A 20129-nucleotide genomic window follows, 5' to 3' on the forward strand; every position below is an offset into this window, starting at 1 on the left:
TTAATTTGTTTGATGCAGTTAGTCAGTTTTTGTATTTGACTATAGTCCCCTGGCGATAAGGTTATGTAAATTTGTGTGTCATCCGCATAACTATGGTAACTTATTTTGTTTTTCTCCATAATCTGAGCCAGTGGAAGCATGTAGATGTTAAACAGTAGAGGCCCCAGAATGGAGCCTTGCGGAACTCCGCACGTCATATTTGTACGCTCAGATGCATAATTACCTATTGACACAAAGTAATCCCTATTCTTTAGGTAGGATTCAAACCAGTTTAGTACTAAGCCAGAAAGTCCTACCCAGTTTACTTTACAATAAAACCAGCGCATTTATCACAGTAGACCACATCCAGCAATAAAACCAACACATAAAAAAGCAATAAAACAAAGTGCAGCCTACAACTTTGTAAAAAATTTGGCATGACTAGGCTAAGTAGATTTTTTAAAATCCTTACAATTTCAGTCAGTCTGCTATCGTCTGTTGGGCTTCTGCATTTCCGCTTCAGTAAATCTGTGATGGATACCGTGGTCTATTTTAAATGCCATGCACTTATCTGAGCTATCTACACCTGGCTGGACATAGCTTCATCTTCTTCTTTTTTTATAAATGTTTGTATTGTTTTAGAGAAGGTACATTACAATGTCAATTGTAACAAGACACCCTTCTATTAACCGAGAAAAAATAAAAAATAAATAAAAACAAAGTGAACAAATATACAATTTAAAATATTAGAAACAAAAACCACCTTTCTTTTGTTACTCCTGGTAACATATAATGTAGTCGTTTTGCTCCACCGTCCCCATGTCCCCAGACGTTATGAAGAGGGAAGAGCAGTAAGTCCTTCAAACTAACCCAGTAAAGGGTCCCAAGTCAGTAAAATTTTCTGGACAATCCTCTGAGGGAGAATTAGATATTTTCTAATGTTAGAAACATCATAATATCAGAAAGCCACCTGGAGGCTTTTAATTATGTTGCTGATTTCCACTCCATAAGTATTATAGCTTCATCTTCTCATCCTGGCTCAGCAAACGTGCACCGATTAAGCCGCAATGAGCAGATCACACTAAGTCAAGCTGCGCTACTTTTGTGCAACAGGTCCCAGGACATGCTGAGTTCCCTCCACGAGGAAATAAAGTGAAATGCTTGGAAGTAAACCTTCTGTTGATTATCATGTACGTTAGTAGTTATTGTCTGGGTCACAACAACCTACAGGTGGAATTAAGAAAAGGAAGAGGAGAGGACTGTTAGAAGTTAAAATATCACCAGTTCAGGTCCATCTGAAAATGTAACAAACATGGGGTAACTGAGTCTTTGTTGTTAGTTACCCAGAGACAAAATGCATCTGTGGGGCCATGAACTGTGTCGCAGCTCGCTGGGAGGACGGCCGCCCAACGCAGATTGGGAGATGTTCTCGGAGGGCATGAGGAGTAACAGTTAGACCCAGTGACAACGGGTCAGGGGGCGTCGGTCGGCAGGCTGCTAACATTTGACCCAGTGGTGGTGGGTTGGTAGACCCCTAACGTTAGACCCAGCAGCCTGCAAGCTCCCTAACTTTTGGTGAAATTTGCTGTTTTTAAACCAAAGTGGGTTACCAAACTCCTGTGCCTTAGCCTGCCAGCGCACCTCCATAAGGTGCCTAGTGAAGGCAGGGTCTTCCTCATGCAGGGAGCAAAAAAAATCCCATCCTCCCAGAGTCTTTAGGGTGAAAGATCTCCATACCTGCTGGGTCCATTTGTGGGGGGTTCATTCTGTCACAAATAGTTAGAGGCTTGGACCCAAATGCAGAGTTTGATGTATATTCAAATGAAGACCAAGAAAAACTTACAAACAAGAAGTACCTAAAGTATTCAGGCCAGGAAAGAGCAGGCACACACAGTACACCACTCAAAAGACACAACAAAACAGAAACACAGTCTCTTTAATTTGGTTCATTGTTTTCTCAGAGCTCTCAAAATGTAATGAAGTTTCTTTCTTCAAGTGTGTTTTAGGTTTTTATATCACTGATTTTCATAGGAAATCCGGGACTTCTGGGCTTTTATTTTGAAGCTCAGCAGCCGATCTTCACCGGAAGCTGTAGTCCTGACTGCGGCTAACTTCCCCCTGTGACCAAGATGGCGTCTCTCAGAAAGCAGTGTTAGCAGAGGGTCTTTGTTGTGTTAGAAAGAGGTAAAATGTGTAAAGTCCAGATGCTGAGAGCGTTGGTGGAGCAGCGACTAACTGCGGCTGCTGAAGAGATATTTGGGCTGTTTGAAAGAACGATAGCAGAGTACGAGGAGGAACTTTGTCGTTCAAAAGAGGAGAACGAGCGACAACGGGAACTACTGGACGCTGTTTTCAACCCTCAGCTCCGGGTCCACAGAGCAGGTTAGTCCATTAAACCTTCAGCTGGTCTTTCTCTCCTTCCTGGGCTCTTTTCTCTCAGCGACGATATGACGATAGGACGGATGGAAATAAGCATTTATTCAGAACATCTGTTGGAATCTTCGCTCTTTAACAGGCCGTCGCCACCCACCAGACTCCATGTAAATAATCACTACTTTTATCATCGTAAAACACACTTCATTCAAAGTGGACAGAAACTAAGTAAAACTACCAAAAGCAGTCTTGGTTCATCTTTCCACTGTTCCAACAATCACCACTCTGGTCTGGTTGGAATAAACTCTTGATTCACCCATTTACATGTGGAGATATGCTGCTCTATACACGCTAAAAGTAGTGATTATTTACATGGAGTCTGGTGGAGATATGCTGCTCTATACACGCTAAAAGTAGTGATTATTTACATGGAGTCTGGTGGAGATATGCTGCTCTATACACGCTAAAAGTAGTGATTATTTACATGGAGTCTGGTGGAGATATGCTGCTCTATACACGCTAAAAGTAGTGATTATTTACATGGAGTCTGGTGGAGATATGCTGCTCTATACACGCTAAAAGTAGTGATTATTTACATGGAGTCTGGTGGAGATATGCTGCTCTATACACGCTAAAAGTAGTGATTATTTACATGGAGTCTGGTTGGTTGGATGATTTTGGGGATGTTTTCTAGATAAAAAAACGTGAACAGTAACTTTCCTTTTTAGCAAATTGGCTTTATTTGCAATCTGTTGTCAAAAGCGCATATATGTAGCCTACATATGTACAAATATTACTATTTTTGCGTTTTGCTGTGCGAATGCCGTTGTGCATGTTCGATGCAGGGACGTAGCTAAGTATTTGAGGGACAGTGGACTAAGATTACAGCTACAATTATTAATTATTATTAATTAATATGAATTAATTGTTTGTTACGATGCATTAAGAAGCTTGCGGACATAGTGGCAGTTTTTACAAGCACAGTTTTTTTCAACACCAAAGTTAGTGGGGCAGCTGGGGGGGGCAAGACCTTAAAGCGGGGGAGTTTTTGGTGCACACATTGCCCTGCACTGCGAGCTCATGACGGTTCTCCTGAGATCTTGTAGCTGTGAAAATAGATATAATGGCTGTAATTCATCATGTGTATTATCTAATGTTACATCCAAGCGCTGTATGCTATAAAGCCTGTAACCTGGATGAAATGTTAACATCTATGTTCCCAAACTGCCAGGCCTAGCTATCTAATGGGGCTTCTCGTTGAACACTTTATCCGTTCTCATAATACATCCACGGTCTTTACAGCTTGAGCACTCTGGAAGTTAGTATGCAGATGCACGTTGTCCTGGTTTTCCTACATGTGTGTTTCCCTGTTTCCTGTAGATGTGCAGCAGCTTTTGGTGGTTAAAGGAGAGGTTCCAGTTGAGCAACAGGAGTTTAGCTCCAATGTGGACCAGCAGGAGCCAGAGACCCCCCCACACATTAAAGAGGAGCAGGAGGAACTGTGTGTTAGTCAGGAGGGAGAGCAGCTTCAAGGGCTGGAGGAGGCTGATATCACCAAGTTCCCATTCACTCCTGTCTCGGTAAAGGGTGAAGATGATGAAGAGAAAGGTAGGAACAATGTTGACGTATTTATTTAACGAGTTGCTGGTTCAAGTCCCTGTACGGACAAAAGTATAGAGTGTGGATTTATTAGCTGGAGAGATGTCTCTTTACCTCCTGGGCACAACCAGGGGCTCTTGAGCAAGGAACATAAGTTGAGTAATCACCTAGGGTCCAGATTACATTTTAATGAAAATAGGGCTGATTTGTTCAGTCAAATTTTATTATAGGACAGGTAACTGAATTCTGCAAAAGAATCTAAAATATGAGGTACTGAAGTGCCAGTTTTGTTTAAATATGACAAAATGTCATCAGCATTAGGGCTAGGACAATTCAACATCATTGGTTTCAGCGTTGATTTGCATAACTTGCGTCGGAAATGGCAGCCCCCCATAAAGGCCCTGACACACCAAGGCGACGGCTGGGTGGTAGGGGCGACAAGGGACAACTGTGGTGTTGCCTCATGTCGGCACTCGACGGCGGTCGTCTGAGCCAAAAAATAGCACTTGTAACGTACCGCAGAGATTACAGTCAACGGCCAAGTACAACGTACGGTCTGCACACACAGTACATAAAACCAGATAAAGTTGCTATGATACCTGCAACAAACAACATTTACTAGAGCAGACTACAGAGCCTACGGTCCCTCTGCTTCACTCACCGCCGGTAAGACAGCGGTAACCGGGAGATTTCTAACCAGACAGTGCCTCTCCCGTTCTGTCAGCCGTTCTCTGGGAAAGAAGTCTCCCTATGTGGGAGCAAAGCAAACTACCAAACAGTTGGCTGTTTTTACATAACATCAAATGCATGTGTCATATTCGCTGCGCCATCACAACCCATGTTAGCTAATGTTAGCTTGCTAATTTTACCCACTTATATTGCCTTCATCATACACTGGTTAAAGAAAATTAGCCAAACAAAATTGTCACTTTTCTGGCAATAGCAATGAGCTTTCCTTCCATTTGACAGCATGTGAATTAAGAGAAAGAGAGATCTATTACTTTAAACATCATGATATAGGATATTAGTTTATTAATGTTAGTTTATTTTGTTATGTGTAGGTATGTAGAGATCTTTTAAAAGAAATGTTACAGTTGCAATAAATGAACCAACACAAGTATTTATGTATCCTAGCTATATGTTCTTGGAAGTGTGCCTTCTTATGGATAGCATAAGATATAGGTGAGATCTGAAATGAAGCATTGCTTAACAAAGTCTTTTAAGAGTTTATTTCCTTCAAGAAAGGTTTAATACATCTCAGCAAAAGGTCTGGAAAATACAACAAAGATACAAAAGAATCACTAACTTAAAACCCCTCTCACAAGCTGGCAGGGGTGTAAAATTAAGTGAGGGGGGCGACTGGCCATTTTAAAGGGCAGCCTGTTGGCAAGAGTGTAAAAAGGTTACATTGGGGAGTTTACTCCCCAAATCCTTATGTTTTCTTTTTGCCCGACATATTTCCTTGGTTTAGGATGGCAACAAGATCTTGGTTGCAGCTGTCGCCGTGGTCCTGCTGCACCCCTAGCTACACTCTGCTACGCTCTGCGATGCCCTGCAGTGTCCTGCTGCATCCTGCTGAACCCTGCTACATCCTCTACGTCTACCTATGCTCTGCCACGTTACACCTTGTAATTCCCTACCGTGCCCTGCTATGACATGAACTACTGTGACTACCATTTGTAGCCATTGTTCCATAATCTTTATTGTGACTATTATTGCCACTGTGCATCACACCCCCAACCGGCCACGTCAGACACCGCCTACCAAGACCCGTGGTCTGTCCCAGGTTTCTTCCTCGCCACCGACGCGCTAGTTGCTTGCATTAGTTGCTTGCTCTTGGGGGAATTACTAGAACTGTTGGGGCTTTGTAAATTAGAGAGTGTGGTCTAGACCTACTCTATGTGTAAAGTGTCTCGAGATAACTTTTGTTATGATTTGATACTATAAATAAAATTGAATTATATTAGGGCTGTCAAAGTCGGCGAAAAATGAAGTTTGAATATTCCATAATACATTTATAATACAATTTACCTCAGAACTGCTGATCGGCTCAGTGTCGCAATGCTCATTTTTATGCAGACTTTAGGTTACGGTCAGCTTTCAATGACCTCCAGACCTTCCTGTTAATTTTAAACCATGTTCTCACCACTGTAAGTTACACTGAGTTATGTATATGTGAGGGGTTGTGATTGTTTCTAAATGGAAGCAAGTTGTTGAATGGTGCAGTTGTCTTTATTTTGTATGACATCAGAGTTTTTCTCAATTTGTATTTCCTGCAGATGTTGAGCCGCTGTTGGTGGTTAAAGAAGAGGTTCCCCCTGAGCAGCAGGAGTGTAGCTCCAGTGTGGACCAGCAGGAGCCAGAGGCCCCCCCACACATTAAAGAGGAACAGGAGGAACTATGGCGCAGTCAGGAGGGAGAGCAGCTTCAAGGGCTGGAGGAGGCTGATATCACCAAGTTCCCATTCACTCCTGTCCCTGTGAAGAGTGAAGATGATGAAGAGGAAGGTAGGAACAACGTGGACGTGTTTATTTAACATGTTTTTAGGGAAAGGGGGAAACACTCTGCAGAAGTCTAGAGCTGCCCCCTCTGAGTAGATTAGTCGACTCATTGATTGTTTTGAAGAAGTTGTGTTGGTGTCTAAACTGCTACACCTCCGTTAGCTTTAACGGTGCCCCCTCTTTTACTTTTAGCTGTCTGTACAGTTACCTAAATTTACCAGACAAAACAGGAATAAGCCACCAAAAGGAATACTAGCAAGCGACGCAGGTTCATGGAGTTGAGTGTCACGATTTTGGTTTTATTTTCCATATCGTTACAGCCCTATTAAACATCACAGTATAGTTTATTAGTTAATTACTGTTATTTTATTTTAAAATAGGTGTGTAGAGATCTTTTAAAATCCATGGTATTTGTAGAAAACTCCCTGCTGGACTGATGAGCATATGTCACTCCTTTGACTCATGTGCAACTTCACCATTTCCTTTTGTAGTTCCCTGCAAACATGAGCACAGCTGCTCTTAAAGTTGCACGTTACTTATGTAAATCTTCTGTTGTGTTGCCGTGTGTGTTATTGAGAACTCAAGTGCACAATTTTATGTCCATCCATATGTATACCATTCAGAAACAATAGTTGATACTTTATTAATGGTTGCATGTTAGGACAGCATTCTACATGTTAATTACACTCCTGCTGAGGTTAGTTCACCTGTTAATTACACTCCTGCTGAGGTTAGTTCACCTGTTAATTACACTCCTGCTGAGGTTAGTTCACCTGTTAATTACACTCCTGCTGAGGGTAGTTCACCTGTTAGTTACACTCCTGCTTAGGGTAGTTCACCTGTTAATTACAGTCCTGCTGAGGTTAGTTCACCTGTTAATTACAGTCCTGCTGAGGTTAGTTAACCTGGTGCTATTTTGATTGTTTCACCGCGTCATTCACATGCTGCTGTTGTGGTCAGTTATGGTCTTAGAGCGACATCTAGTGGCCAATACATAGAACTACACAATGAAACCTGTATGCTTTACAACGGTGGATTTTGTTCATTTCCATTACTATCTGGTATTGTCTAGTTGTTTGCACAGCAAATATTTATTATCTAGCAGTTATGTATATGGCAGAGTGAGTTGCTTATTGTTCTTTATTTGCGTATTTGTGCATTCATTATGTACAATTTATATATTCTGTATTTATTTATGTTACAGAAAACCACACAAACACACCTATACAGCGTGTAATGCAAGCAACAAGTGCTGTATTCAATGCTGGATCTGGATGTCAATAAATCTGTTGACCTAAACCCAAAGGTTGCAGTGACCCTCTTACCGGAGTACTTAGCCCGGTGTAGCGCCAGTGATAACGTACACAGACTTCACAGTTTTATTGCAATAAATATACCTACACAAGAAGTTATGTAGCCTAGCTATATGTTGTTTGACATGTGCCTTCTCATGGACTGTGGTAGAAGTTCTAGATGAGATCTCAAATAAAGCTTTGCTCATCAAAGTCTTTTAATAGTTTATTTCCTGCAAGAAAGGTTCAATACATCACAGCACAAGTTCTGGGAAAATCAACAAAGATACATAAGGATTACTTTCTTAAAACCCCTCTCACAAGCTGGCAGACAGGGTAGGGGGTTAATTACTAAATCTTCTGACTATCATGCCACTGTCCTCCACATTCAGGACGGTAATAGGAAGTAAACAAAAACCAGTCTCTGCACTTTAGATAAACAGAAGAACATCAAGTTTGGCTATCAGGATCAATATAGGGGTAAATTCAATTCAATTTTATTTTATTGACTTTTTTCGACCTACTATACTATGACTTTTTTTGACACGTACTATTACTTTTTATTACCCTTTTGATATACTATACTATGACTTTTTTTGACATACTATGCAATGACTTTTTTATTAATTTTTGACATACTATACTGACTTTTTTATATATACTATTTTCAATTTCAATTTTATTTATAGTTCAATTCATAACAAGAGTTATCTAGAGACACTTTACAAACAGGGTAGTTCATGGCAAAGCAGGGCCAGAGGCGGACTTACCATTAGGCAAAGGCAGGCAAATGCCTTAGGCCCCGAGCTACCAAGGGCCCCATAAAACGCCTCAGAAACTTATGGTTACGATTTGTTGTCTTACTTTTAACCAATTAATTACATCTCTAAACATTGATACTCTAAAGTGCTATCCAATTGTTTAATTTTTGATGAGAAACTCCCCCAGTCCCTACTACATTGGACTATTCCATTATCCTACTGTAAACAAATAGCACAGCGCGTGCTGTAAGCTGGAGGCTACAGACGGTTGAAAAATGAAGCAAACCTACCAAAGTAGTTCTGATTAAAGGAAGAAGCGGGAAGAAAGCAGAACGTTTTTAGCAACACTTCCAAAGGTAACAACCTTTATCATGACGGCTACTGACAACACTAACATTAACGTTACTAAAGAGCAGCTAGAAGCCGCGGTGATTGCGCTAGCAATGCTAACACTGATGAAGAGGAGCTACCCACCACAGCAACTAGACCCCGTGAGTAGCAGTCACCCTAATCAATGTGTTATGATTGAAGATGATCCAGCACTCTGGCCAAAACAGCTGTCAGACAGAGAGCGTTGCTCAATAGTGCAGAGGGGACCACAACAAGTCAGGGACAGAGTTTTTTTCCAAGAAATCAAGAGGGGCGCAGATTTACAAGCAGTAACTATTACATACAAAAGAAAAATGGAGAAAAGATAAGCAGGTTTTGGCTCCTATACAATGAAAAAAAAAAGGATTGAAAAGGGTGAGAACAAGGGTTGTGGAGGGCCCCATGCCTGTGTTTGCCTTAGGCCTCAAAATGACTAAATCCGCCCCTGAGCAGGGCACTGTGCGGCATTACAAGGCACAGCAGGACGTAGCAGGGCACCACATGACGTGTAGCGGGTCCATGGCGACAGCTGCTACCATGATTTTGGAGCCTCCCTGATCCAAGGAAACATGCTGGGTGAAGAAGAACATAAGGCAACATTTCAGCAGCATGAACTCCTTGGAGTCATTCCCCGGAGTTCATGCTGCTAAAAATAAAATAAAAAACAAGTCAATAGTAAGATATGTAAAAGATAAATATGTGATTTTCTATTACAGGACATAATTTGCAAAAATAGTTATTTCAATAGTTCAAACCTTAGAAGGAACATTTAAATATAATTTTGACCAGTTTTGACAGCTCTGTGATTGATCAAATGAGATGAAAAATAAAAGGTTGTTCAAACATTAATAATAAAATATTGAAATATTAATTATGTTGTTTTATATTCATTTTGGGATAGATACTAATCAAGTAATAATATTTTTTAAAGAATAATGTGCAAATTAATTGATAGATTAATAGACTAATCAAAAAAATATCTTTGGATTATTCAATGACAAATAATTGTTAGGGACAGCCAGCGTTCAACAATATGACATGAGTGGTGTTATTAAAAGTGATTAGTGCAATTTGTTTTAGGCAAATTTTCAGAGGGAACTGACCATTTTAAAAGGAAGCCCTGTTGGCAAGAGCGTGATGGTCAATGCCATTTAAATATTCCTTCTAAAAAACACAGGTTTGAATTCATGTAAATATTCTCTTAATACATCCATAGTCTTTACAGCTTGAGCATTCTGGAAGTTAGTAACAAAGTCAGCCTACTATCACCTTAAGAATATATCAAGGGTTAAAGGACTTATGTGTAAACAGGACTTGGAAAAACTGGTCCATGCTTTCATCTTCAGTAGACTTGACTACTGTAACGGGGTCTTTACAGGTCTCCCTAAAAAATCAATCAGACAGCTACAGCTGATTCAGAAGGCTGCTGCTCCAGTCCTCACTAAGACCAGGAGACTGGACCACATCACTCCAGTTCTGAAATCTTTACACTGGCTTCCTGTGTCTCAAAGAATTGATTTCAAAGTACTCTTGCTAGTTTATAAATCCCTTAACGGTTTAGGTCCAAAATACATTTCTGATCTGCTACTACACTATGACCCCCCCAGACCTCTCAGGTCATCTGGGACAGGTCTACTTTCTGTCAGAACTAAACAGGGTGAAGCAGCGTTCAGTTTCTATGCTCCTCATATCTGGAATAAACTCCCAGAAACCTGCAGATCCGCTGCTACTCTCAGTTCTTTAAATCAAGACTGAAGACCTTCCTTTTTGATGCTGCCTTTCTTTAAATTAATGCTCATTTCTTTAAATTTCTTATGCTGCACTGTAACTTTTATTCTTGTGTTTTATGTGTCCTAATGTTTCTATTTTGTTTTTAACTGTCTATTCATGTGCTTTATTAGTTTTTAATGCTTATGATTTTTAACTGTTTGTACTTGTGTTTTATCTGTTTTAATGATTTTGTGTAAAGCACTTTGAATTGCCCTGTTGCTGAAATGTGCTCTCCAGATAAAGCTGCCTTGCCTTGCCTTGCCTAGTATGCAGATGCATGTTGTCCTGCTTTTCCTACATGTTTGTTTCCCTGTGTCCTCCAGACGTGCAGCAGCTGTTGGTGGTCAAAGAAGAGGTTCCCCCTGAGCAGCAGGAGTGTAGCTCCAGTGTGGACCAGGAAGAGCCAGAGGCCCCCCCACACATTAAAGAGGAACAAGAGGATCTGTGGAGCAGTCAGGAGGGAGAGCAGCATCAAGGGCTGAAGGAGGCTGATATCACCAAGTTCCCATTCACTCCTGTCCCTGTGAAGAGTGAAGATGATGAAGAGGAAGCTCAGTCCTCACAGCTTCATCAGAGACAGACAAAGACAAACACATGGAAACAGAAAAATTATGTAGAGGACTGTGATGGACCAGAACCAGCCAGGAACTCACATCCACTTTTACAACCCGAGACTGAAGACCAGACTGGTAACTCTTCTGAACCAGAGACTGATGACAGTGCTGATTGGAAGGAGACCAGAGAACCTCAGTCAGCTTTAAACTCTCTGAAACATGATTCAAGATGTAAGAAACCATTCAGCTGCTCTGAGTGTGGGAGGAGATTTGGCTTCAAGACAACTCTTAAAAGACATATGAGAACTCACACAGGAGAAAAACCTTTTAGCTGCTCTGATTGTGGGAGAAGATTTGGTCGCATGACGCATCTAAAGACTCACATGATAACTCACACAGGAGAGAAACCTTTTAGCTGCTCTGAGTGTGATAAGTCTTTCTCTGATAGTCATCACCTAAAGAGACACATGCTGACTCACACAGGCGAAAAGCCTTTTAGCTGCTCAATCTGTAAGAAATCGTTTACACAGAGTGGATATATACAAAAACACATGAGAACTCACACTGGAGAGAAACCTTTTAGCTGCTCGGTGTGTGGTAAAGCTTTGACTGATAGGGGAACCCTGAAGAACCACATGATGACTCACACAGGAGAAAAACCTTTTAGTTGCTCAGTTTGTAAGAAATCTTTTACACTGAGAGGAGATTTACGGTCACACATGAGAACTCACACAGGAGAAAAACCTTTCAGTTGCTCAGTTTGTAAGAAATCTTTTAAACAGAGCGGATATTTACGGTCACACATGGTAGTCCACACAGGAGAGAAAAGATTCAGCTGCAGTGTTTGTAACAAAAGATTTGCCTGGCATTCCCATGTCAAGAGACATAAATGTGTTGGTCAGATGGAAACAGAAGCTGATGTAGAGGACTGTGGAGGACCAGAACCAACCAGGACCTCACATCCACTTTTACAATCAGAGACTGGAGACCAGACTGGAGACTCTTCTGAACCTGAGACTGGTGACATGGAATAATGTTTGTGCCTTTAGGTCCAAGTAAAACTTTTCAAGTATCAAACAAATCTTTATGTGATACATATTGTTTTGTGTGATACTTGTTTGATAGAATACATTATATTTTGTGGTAGGAAAAAGTACTCTTATTTCAAATATTTTATTAGATAGTGTTTTGTCTTGGAACGTCTGACTTACAGTCAATTATAATCATAAATCAGACAAATGGAACCACCCGATATATTAGAGGGCCGACACATAAATTCACTGCTTTCTAAGTAACGTATGTAGATTCACTATTAATCAATATGGGAGTTTATTTAATACGCTTTGGGTTCATGTTTTAATTCTGTGTATCATGTATTTAGGCCCAGCAGTCTCGGTGAGGAGCCTTTTTTGTCCGTGGAATAACATTTGTGGTGACATGGAATAATGTTTGTGGCTTTATGTCCAAACAAAATTTCTCAAGTATTAAACAAATCTTTACATATAAACACCTAGATCAGGGGTGTCAAACTCATTTTAGTTCAGGGGCCAAATACAGCCTAATTTTATGCCAAGTGGGCCGGCCCAAAATCATAGCACAGCTCATCATAGCTATAAAAAACAATAAATCCATGTGTTTCCCTTTGTTTTAGTGGAAAGAAGTAAATGCTAATGCTATTTCGTTAGCAATTATGTAGCTGGCTTTTACCGTAAGGGGACCAGATTTCTCAGACAAAATCCGGGGACATTTTCAGCTCAGAAGCGTGTATAGCTCCAAAACACGTAATGTTTTTAATTTTTGTAAAACTTAAAACGGGGACACTAGACCTAGAGCTGAGTATCGGATACAAGATAAACGATTGAGGAAATATTTTCCTTTGACATTGACGCAGTATTGACTGCAGTCGGTAGAAACAAGCTACGATGGAAGTTAATTGGATAATTGTCCAGCTTGTATTTACGTTCATTAAAGTTCTTGTTTTGCAGCTGACAGACTCAGATTAATATTCTAAGTGTCTGACAACATTATGGGAAGGATTTCTAAGGAGGTCGACCTTTCTGTTAAAGATTAAGATAATTTTTTTAAACATAAAACTCCGCAAAATTGCGTTGGCTAAACCCACCAGACTTCATGTAAATAATCAGTGATTTTAGCTTCGTAAAATACGTCTTCTAAAACCTCTCTGAGCAGCGCTGCTCGATCGGCTCCGTCTGGTCAGTTTTCTTTCTCTCATTCCAATTTTGGGTCTGTCAGTCACAGTGAAAACCGGGGACAGGTCCAGGGACAGATCCAGCCGGGGACGTCTGGTCCCCCTATTTCACCGCTGCTTCACTGACCTCTCGGCTCCGAGTGAAACCGGACTGCTGTTTCTTCAGACCCACCAGCAACTCATTTATCTGCTCTCGTCCCAGTTGTCCTTGCAGGCTGTCGTATTTTTCACCATGCTGAGTCTCATAGTGGCGCCGAATATTATATTCCTTAAACACCGACAGGTGAATGGTTATTGTTAACACAGGTTTCCCATTCACCTCTGGGAATAAATAGGAATCTGTCAATTTTTCTTGGAAAACTACACTCAATATCCACTTTTCTCCTTTTTGACAAAGACATTTTGGCTAATGAGGGTGTAAAGGTGAGTACAAAAGTTAGTAGATGTGTCGTAGTAATCACTGAACATTAGCTGTGTCTGTCTCAGCATTGTATTTTCTTCTTCTTTCATCTGCTCCATGTCTAAAACAGTGCGCCCTAGCGGACAATTTAGGAATAGCAGTTTATTAAAAAAATTCTAGCTCATGTCTCATTGCAATTTTTACCTTTCAGATTTATTCTGCGGGCCAGATAAAACCCCTTGGCGGGCCGGTTCAGGCCCGCGGGCCGTACGTTTGACACCCCTGACCTAGATAGAATACATTATATTGTTTGGTAGGAAAAAAACTCTTATTTCAAACATTTAATATTAGATATTGTCTTGTAATGTCTGTCATAGAGTCGATTATAATCAAAAATTCTGATTTTCACAAGCTCCTGTTAGCATGAAACAGGCTATGGTGATGGTGATGGTGTATAAGAATTTACGCTAAAGTCTGCAGAATAGCACAAATAGATGGTGCTTATGATACAGAAAAAGCCTGTCTCATACAGAAACTACTAGCCAAATGAAAAGTTGCCTTTTAATGGGAAGTGGCGTTATAAACTCCGCTACACACATACGTACCTCCCCCACCCCCATTGTAAACTGACCCCTGTAGCGTTTAGTCAAATACTGTCTTTATATGTTTTATGTTCTTTGTGTTCACAAGTTCTGTTCATGTGTGTTAACCTTCAGACAAACAAGACCAAGGCTTATCTTCTGTTTGACACAATAAAAGGAAAGGGAAACAAACTACCATCATCTTTAATTTGGTTCATTGTTTTTCTCAGAGCTCTCAAAATGTAATGAAGTTTCTTTCTTCAAGTGTGTTTTAGGTTTTTATATTACTGATTTTCATAGGAAATCTGGGACTTCCGGGCTTTTATTTTGAAGCTCAGCAGCTGATCTCCACCGGAAGCTATAGTCCTGACTGCTGCTAACTTCCCCCTGTGACCAAGATGGCGTCTCTCAGAAAGCAGTGTTAGCAGAGGGTCTTTGTTGTGTCAGAAAGAGGTAAAATGTGTAAAGTCCAGATGCTGAGAGCGTTGGTGGAGCAGCGACTAACTGCGGCTGCTGAAGAGATATTTGGGCTGTTTGAAAGAACGATAGCAGAGTACGAGGAGGAACTTTGTCGTTCAAAAGAGGAGAACGAGCGACAACGGGAACTACTGGACGCTGTTTTCAACCCTCAGCTCCGGGTCCACAGACCAGGTTAGTCCATTAAACCTTCAGCTGGTCTTTCGCTCCTTCCTGGGCTCTCTTCTCTCAGCGACGATATGACGATAGGACGGATGGAAATAAGCATTTATTCATAACATCTGTTGGAATCTTCGCTCTTTAACAGGCCGTCGCCACCCACCAGACTCCATGTAAATAATCACTACTTTTATCATCGTAAAACACACTTCATTCAAAGTGGACAGCAACAAATAAAACTACCAAAAGCCGTCTTGGTTCATCTTTCCACTGTTCCAACAATCACCACTCTGGTCTGGTTGGAATAAACTCTTAATTCACCCATTTACATGTGGAGATATGCTGCTCTATACACACTAAAAGTAGTGATTATTTACATGGAGTCTGGTGGAGATATGCTGCTCTATACACTCTAAAAGTTGTGTTTATTTACATGGAGTCTGGTGGAGATATGCTGCTCTATACACGCTAAAAGTAGTGATTATTACATGGAGTCTGGTGGAGATATGCTGCTCTATACACGCTAAAAGTAGTGATTATTTACATGGAGTCTGGTGGAGATATGCTGCTCTATACACGCTAAAAGTAGTGATTATTACATGGAGTCTGGTGGAGATATGCTGCTCTATACACGCTAAAAGTAGTGATTATTTACATGGAGTCTGGTGGAGATGTGCTGCTCTATACACGCTAAAAGTAGTGATTATTTACATGGAGTCTGGTGGAGATATGCTGCTCTATACACGCTAAAAGTAGTGATTATTTACATGGAGTCTGGTGGAGATATGCTGCTCTATACACGCTAAAAGTAGTGATTATTTACATGGAGTCTGGTGGAGATATGCTGCTCTATACACACTAAAAGTAGTGATTATTTACATGGAGTCTGGTGGAGATAGGCTGCTCTATACACGCTAAAAGTAGTGATTATTTACATGGAGTCTGGTGGAGATATGCTGCCCTATACATACTAAAAGTAGTGATTATTTACATGGAGTCTGGTGGAGATATGCTGCTCTATACACTCTAAAAGTTGTGTTTATTTACATGGAGTCTGGTGGAGATATGCTGCTCTATACACGCTAAAAGTAGTGATTATTACATGGAGTCTGGTGGAGATAGGCTGCTCTATACACGCTAAAAGTAGTGATTATTTACATGGAGTCTGGTGGAGATATGCTGCTCTTTACACGCTAAAAGTAGTGATTATTTACATGGAGTCTGGTGGAGATGTGCTGCTGTATACATACTAAAAGTAGTGATTATTTACATGGAGTCTGGTGGAGATATGCTGCCCTATACACACTAAAAGTAGTTATTATTTACATGGAGTCTGGTGGGTTTGGATGATTTCGGGGATGTTTTTCTAGATAAACAAACAAACGTCAAAAGTTTAGTTTCTTTTTAGCAACAGTTTTGCTTTATTTGCAATCTGTTATCAAAAGCACATGTATCATGATGTTAGTGTCTCTTCTCTGTCTCTCACAGAAAGAGTCTTTGGATCAGAATAAAATTAGTTCTAGCCTGATGCAGTGGCGGATCTAGAAAGTTTTACATGGGGGGGGGCAAAGGGGTAGCTCGAGATCTTGGCAGCGGAATACTGTAAGCCCTGAACTGCTGCTTTTAACTATTATTTTTACTCATAGTTCCATTATCTTTATTGTTATTAAAATTTCCACCGTTCATCATACCAACTACTTTAGTTATCATGAATCATAATTCTCTGTATAGCTCTCTCTGCAGCCTCTTCCTCCCTCTGTCCCTCTCTCTGAATCTGCAGCTTCCTCTTCCTCCCTGTCATCTTCATCTTACTCCTCTTCCTCCCTGTCATCTCTGGTCAAAGCTCTGGTTATCCTTGACATCCGTGATACTGTAGGGCCCTGTAGCTAATAACTAGTCTAACACACATAACATCAGAAGAGATTCATTACATGCACACAACAGTTATGTTTAGACTAGCCTTCTTAATCCTGTTGTATTAGTTGTTTTCCCAGTTTTACAGTAAAGGATGTCTCCTGGTTTAGTTTGTGCAGCCTTATTGCCGTGATATGTGAGAGGAAGTGGATTTTATAATACTCCATAACTAATCCCATACAAATGATCGGTCTCCAGCCCTGTGTAGTGAGTTGTAACGCCACAGTAACGCGACCCTCTGTAAACGTTAGGAATTCATACCTGCCAGTTTGTAATATATCGTATTATGCTGTTCTTGTCTTTACTAAATAAACCTAATCAAAGTTAGTATCATATGAACAAAGAATGCGTTGTCCAATCAATCTGTGTGTGTGTGTGTGTGTGTGTGTGTGTGTGTGTGTGTGTGGTGTGTGTGTGTGTGTGTGTGTGTGTGTGTGGTGTGTGTGTTGTGTGTGTGTGTGTGTGTGTGGTGTGGTGTGTGTGTGTGTGTGGTGTGTGTGTGTGTGTGTGTGTGTGTGTGTGTGTGTGTGTGTGAGAGAGAGAGAGTACACTATGTAGGTTTCCAACAAGTAAGAGAGTCAGGACTAAGTCAATGTGATAATGATCTCAAGGCAAATATCCAAAATAATTACTCTGTTAAAATTATGAATTAAACGTCCACTCTCTGATTTGTGATGTTGGAGAGTTGTCAGCTTTATATTGCTTTCCATCCCCAAATACATGTTGTCCCAGTAATCAGTTGGAGGTGGTAAGAAGAAAATAATTTGTGGTAGTATGTCCATCTCAACTATTGACACTCAAGCTTGTAGTGAGTAGTCTATATCCTCAAAGTTCCAGTTAAGTGATTGCACCTGTGTTGATGGAAATTCTGCCCGATCTCTCTCATTTAGGCCAGACATCCGTCACCTTCCTCTTCCTTTGTGTTGGTGTTCTAACCTTCAGTGGATTTAAATCCAACTTTATTTTTAGGATCAAATCATAACAAGAGTTATCTCAAGACACTTTACAGACAGAGTAGGTCTAGACCACACTCCACATAATTTACAAAGACCCAACAATTCCAGTAATTCCCCCAAGAGCAGGCAGTTATTGCACCGTTTTCTTTCATCCTGGAATGCTGTGTGGACTCGCCAGACCCTCCTCCGCAGCGGTGTGGAGGAAGGTCTGGCTAAGTGAGACTAACCCCCAATTGCTTACATTTTTTGACAATAGAACTAAGTTAAAGTATGAAGCTTGGGTTCAGTTTTTGTTTTTATTGGAAATAGGGCTGATTTTGTTCAAACAAATTAATAAAAGGACGGAACTGAATTCTGCAAAAGTATCTAAAATATGAGGTACTAAAGTGGCAGTTTTATTGAAGTATAACAAAATGTCATCAGCTTTAGGTCTGGAACGATTCGATAACGTCCTTGATTACAAATATACGTTGATTTTGCATAACTTACATTGATGCGTCGAAATAGAGAAATATGGCAGCCCCCGTAAAGGCCCTGACACACCAAGCCGATGGCTGGGTGGTAGGGGGTGACGGCGGCCGATTGTGGTGTCTCTTTACATTGGCACTCAGCACCGGTTGTTTCGACCGCAAAGATTACAGCCGACGGCCAAGTACGATGTACGTTCTGCACGTGCAGTACAAAAACCGGATAATATTGCTAAGATGCACACAACAAACAGCCATTCCTCAAACAGGATACAGAGCCTACTGTCCCTCTGCTTCACTCACCGCCAGTAAGACAGCAGTAACCAGGAGATGGCTAACCAGACTGTGCCTCTCCCGTTCTGTCAGCCGTTTTCTGGGAAAGGAGTCTCCCTTATGTGGGAGCTAAGCGGAACTAACGACTGTTAGCTGCTTTTACATTACATTTAGCTGACGCTTTTATCCAAAGCCACATTCAAATGCTATACAGTTTATGTGTGTGTGTGTGTGTGTCAGAGGCCACGTGCCTCTGGAGCAACTATGGGGTAAGTGTCTTGCTCAGGGACACATTGGTTGATGTATTGCAGTGGGAATTTTACTCAAATCTCCCGCATCAAAGGTACTGTATGTGTCATATTCACTGCGCAATCACCACCCAGGTTAGCTAACATTAGCTTGCTAATTTCCCCCACCCAAATTGCCTTCACCATACACTGGTTAAAGAAAATTAGCCAAACAAAATTGTCACTTATTCGGCGATAGCAATGAGCTTTCCTTCCATTTGACAGCGTGTGAATTAAGAGAGAGAGAGATCTATTACTTTAAACATCACGATATAGGATATTAGTTTATTAATGTTAGTTTATTTTGTAATATGTAGGTATGTAGATATCTTTTAAAAGTCATGTTATTGTTGATATATTGATACCTACACAAGTAGTTATGTAGCCTAGCTACAGTATGTGTTGGACGTTTGCCGGATTGTGGTAGAAGTTCATCTCAGACCTGCTGATCGGCTCAATGTTATTTCATTGTCACTTTTATGCAGAAATTGCATTCTGTTCACCACAAACCAGCCAGACCTTATCCAGGTTACAGTCTGCTTTCATGACCTCCAAACCTTCCTCTTAAGTTTGAATTATAAAATCCTCAGCCATCATCACTGTCAGTTACTCAAAGTTCTGAAAATGTCAGGGGTTGTGATGGTTCAGGCAAGTTGTTGAATGGTGCAGTTGTCTTGGTTTTGTCTGACATCCCAATTTTCCTCAATTTGTGTTTCTTGCAGATGGTCAGCAGCTGTCGGTGGTTAAAAAAGAGGTTCCCCCTGAGCAGCAGGAGTGTAGCTCCAGTGTGGACCAGCAGGAGCCAGAGGCCCCCCCACACATTAAAGAGGAACAGGAGGAACTGTGGAGCAGTCAGGAGGGAGAGCAGCTTCAAGGGCTGGAGGAGGATGATATCACCAAGTTCCCATTCACTCCTGTCCCTGTGAAGAGTGAAGATGATGAAGAGGAAGCTCAGTTCTCACAGCTTCATCAGAGACAAACTCAACACATGGAAACAAAAGCTGATGGAGAGGACTGTGGAGGACCAGATCCAGCCAGGAACTCACATCCACTTTTACAACCAGAGACAGAAGACCAGCCTGGAGACTCATCTGAACCTGAGACTGATGACAGTGCTGATTGGATGGAGACCAGAGACCCTCAGTCAGCTTCAAACTCTCTGAAACATGATTCAAGATGTAAGAAACGATTCAGCTGCTCTGAGTGTG

The 20129-nt window shown here is 41.0% G+C and overlaps 2 protein-coding genes across 2 annotated transcripts in view; both read left to right on the top strand.

Annotated features, from left to right (window-relative positions):
- The window catches only part of LOC116677118 (golgin subfamily A member 6-like protein 22), a 72282-nt gene that overhangs the window by 17422 nt on the left and 34731 nt on the right, over positions 1-20129 (top strand). The window contains exons 4-7 of the mRNA XM_032507811.1: positions 3807-3960; positions 6231-6458; positions 10968-11429; positions 19644-19920. Coding sequence (XP_032363702.1) covers positions 3807-3960; positions 6231-6458; positions 10968-11429; positions 19644-19920 — 1121 coding nt within the window. The remainder of the gene's footprint in view (positions 1-3806; positions 3961-6230; positions 6459-10967; positions 11430-19643; positions 19921-20129) is intronic.
- Positions 11435-12267, top strand: LOC116677112 (gastrula zinc finger protein XlCGF71.1-like; the record flags this gene model as incomplete). The annotated part of the gene is made up of 1 exon (XM_032507792.1): positions 11435-12267. A coding segment is annotated over one exon (798 nt), but the record flags the coding sequence as incomplete, so codon positions are not given.

The sequence above is a fragment of the Etheostoma spectabile genome, unplaced genomic scaffold, assembly GCF_008692095.1.
Source record: "Etheostoma spectabile isolate EspeVRDwgs_2016 unplaced genomic scaffold, UIUC_Espe_1.0 scaffold00004397, whole genome shotgun sequence".
Classification (NCBI taxonomy): domain Eukaryota; kingdom Metazoa; phylum Chordata; class Actinopteri; order Perciformes; family Percidae; genus Etheostoma; species Etheostoma spectabile.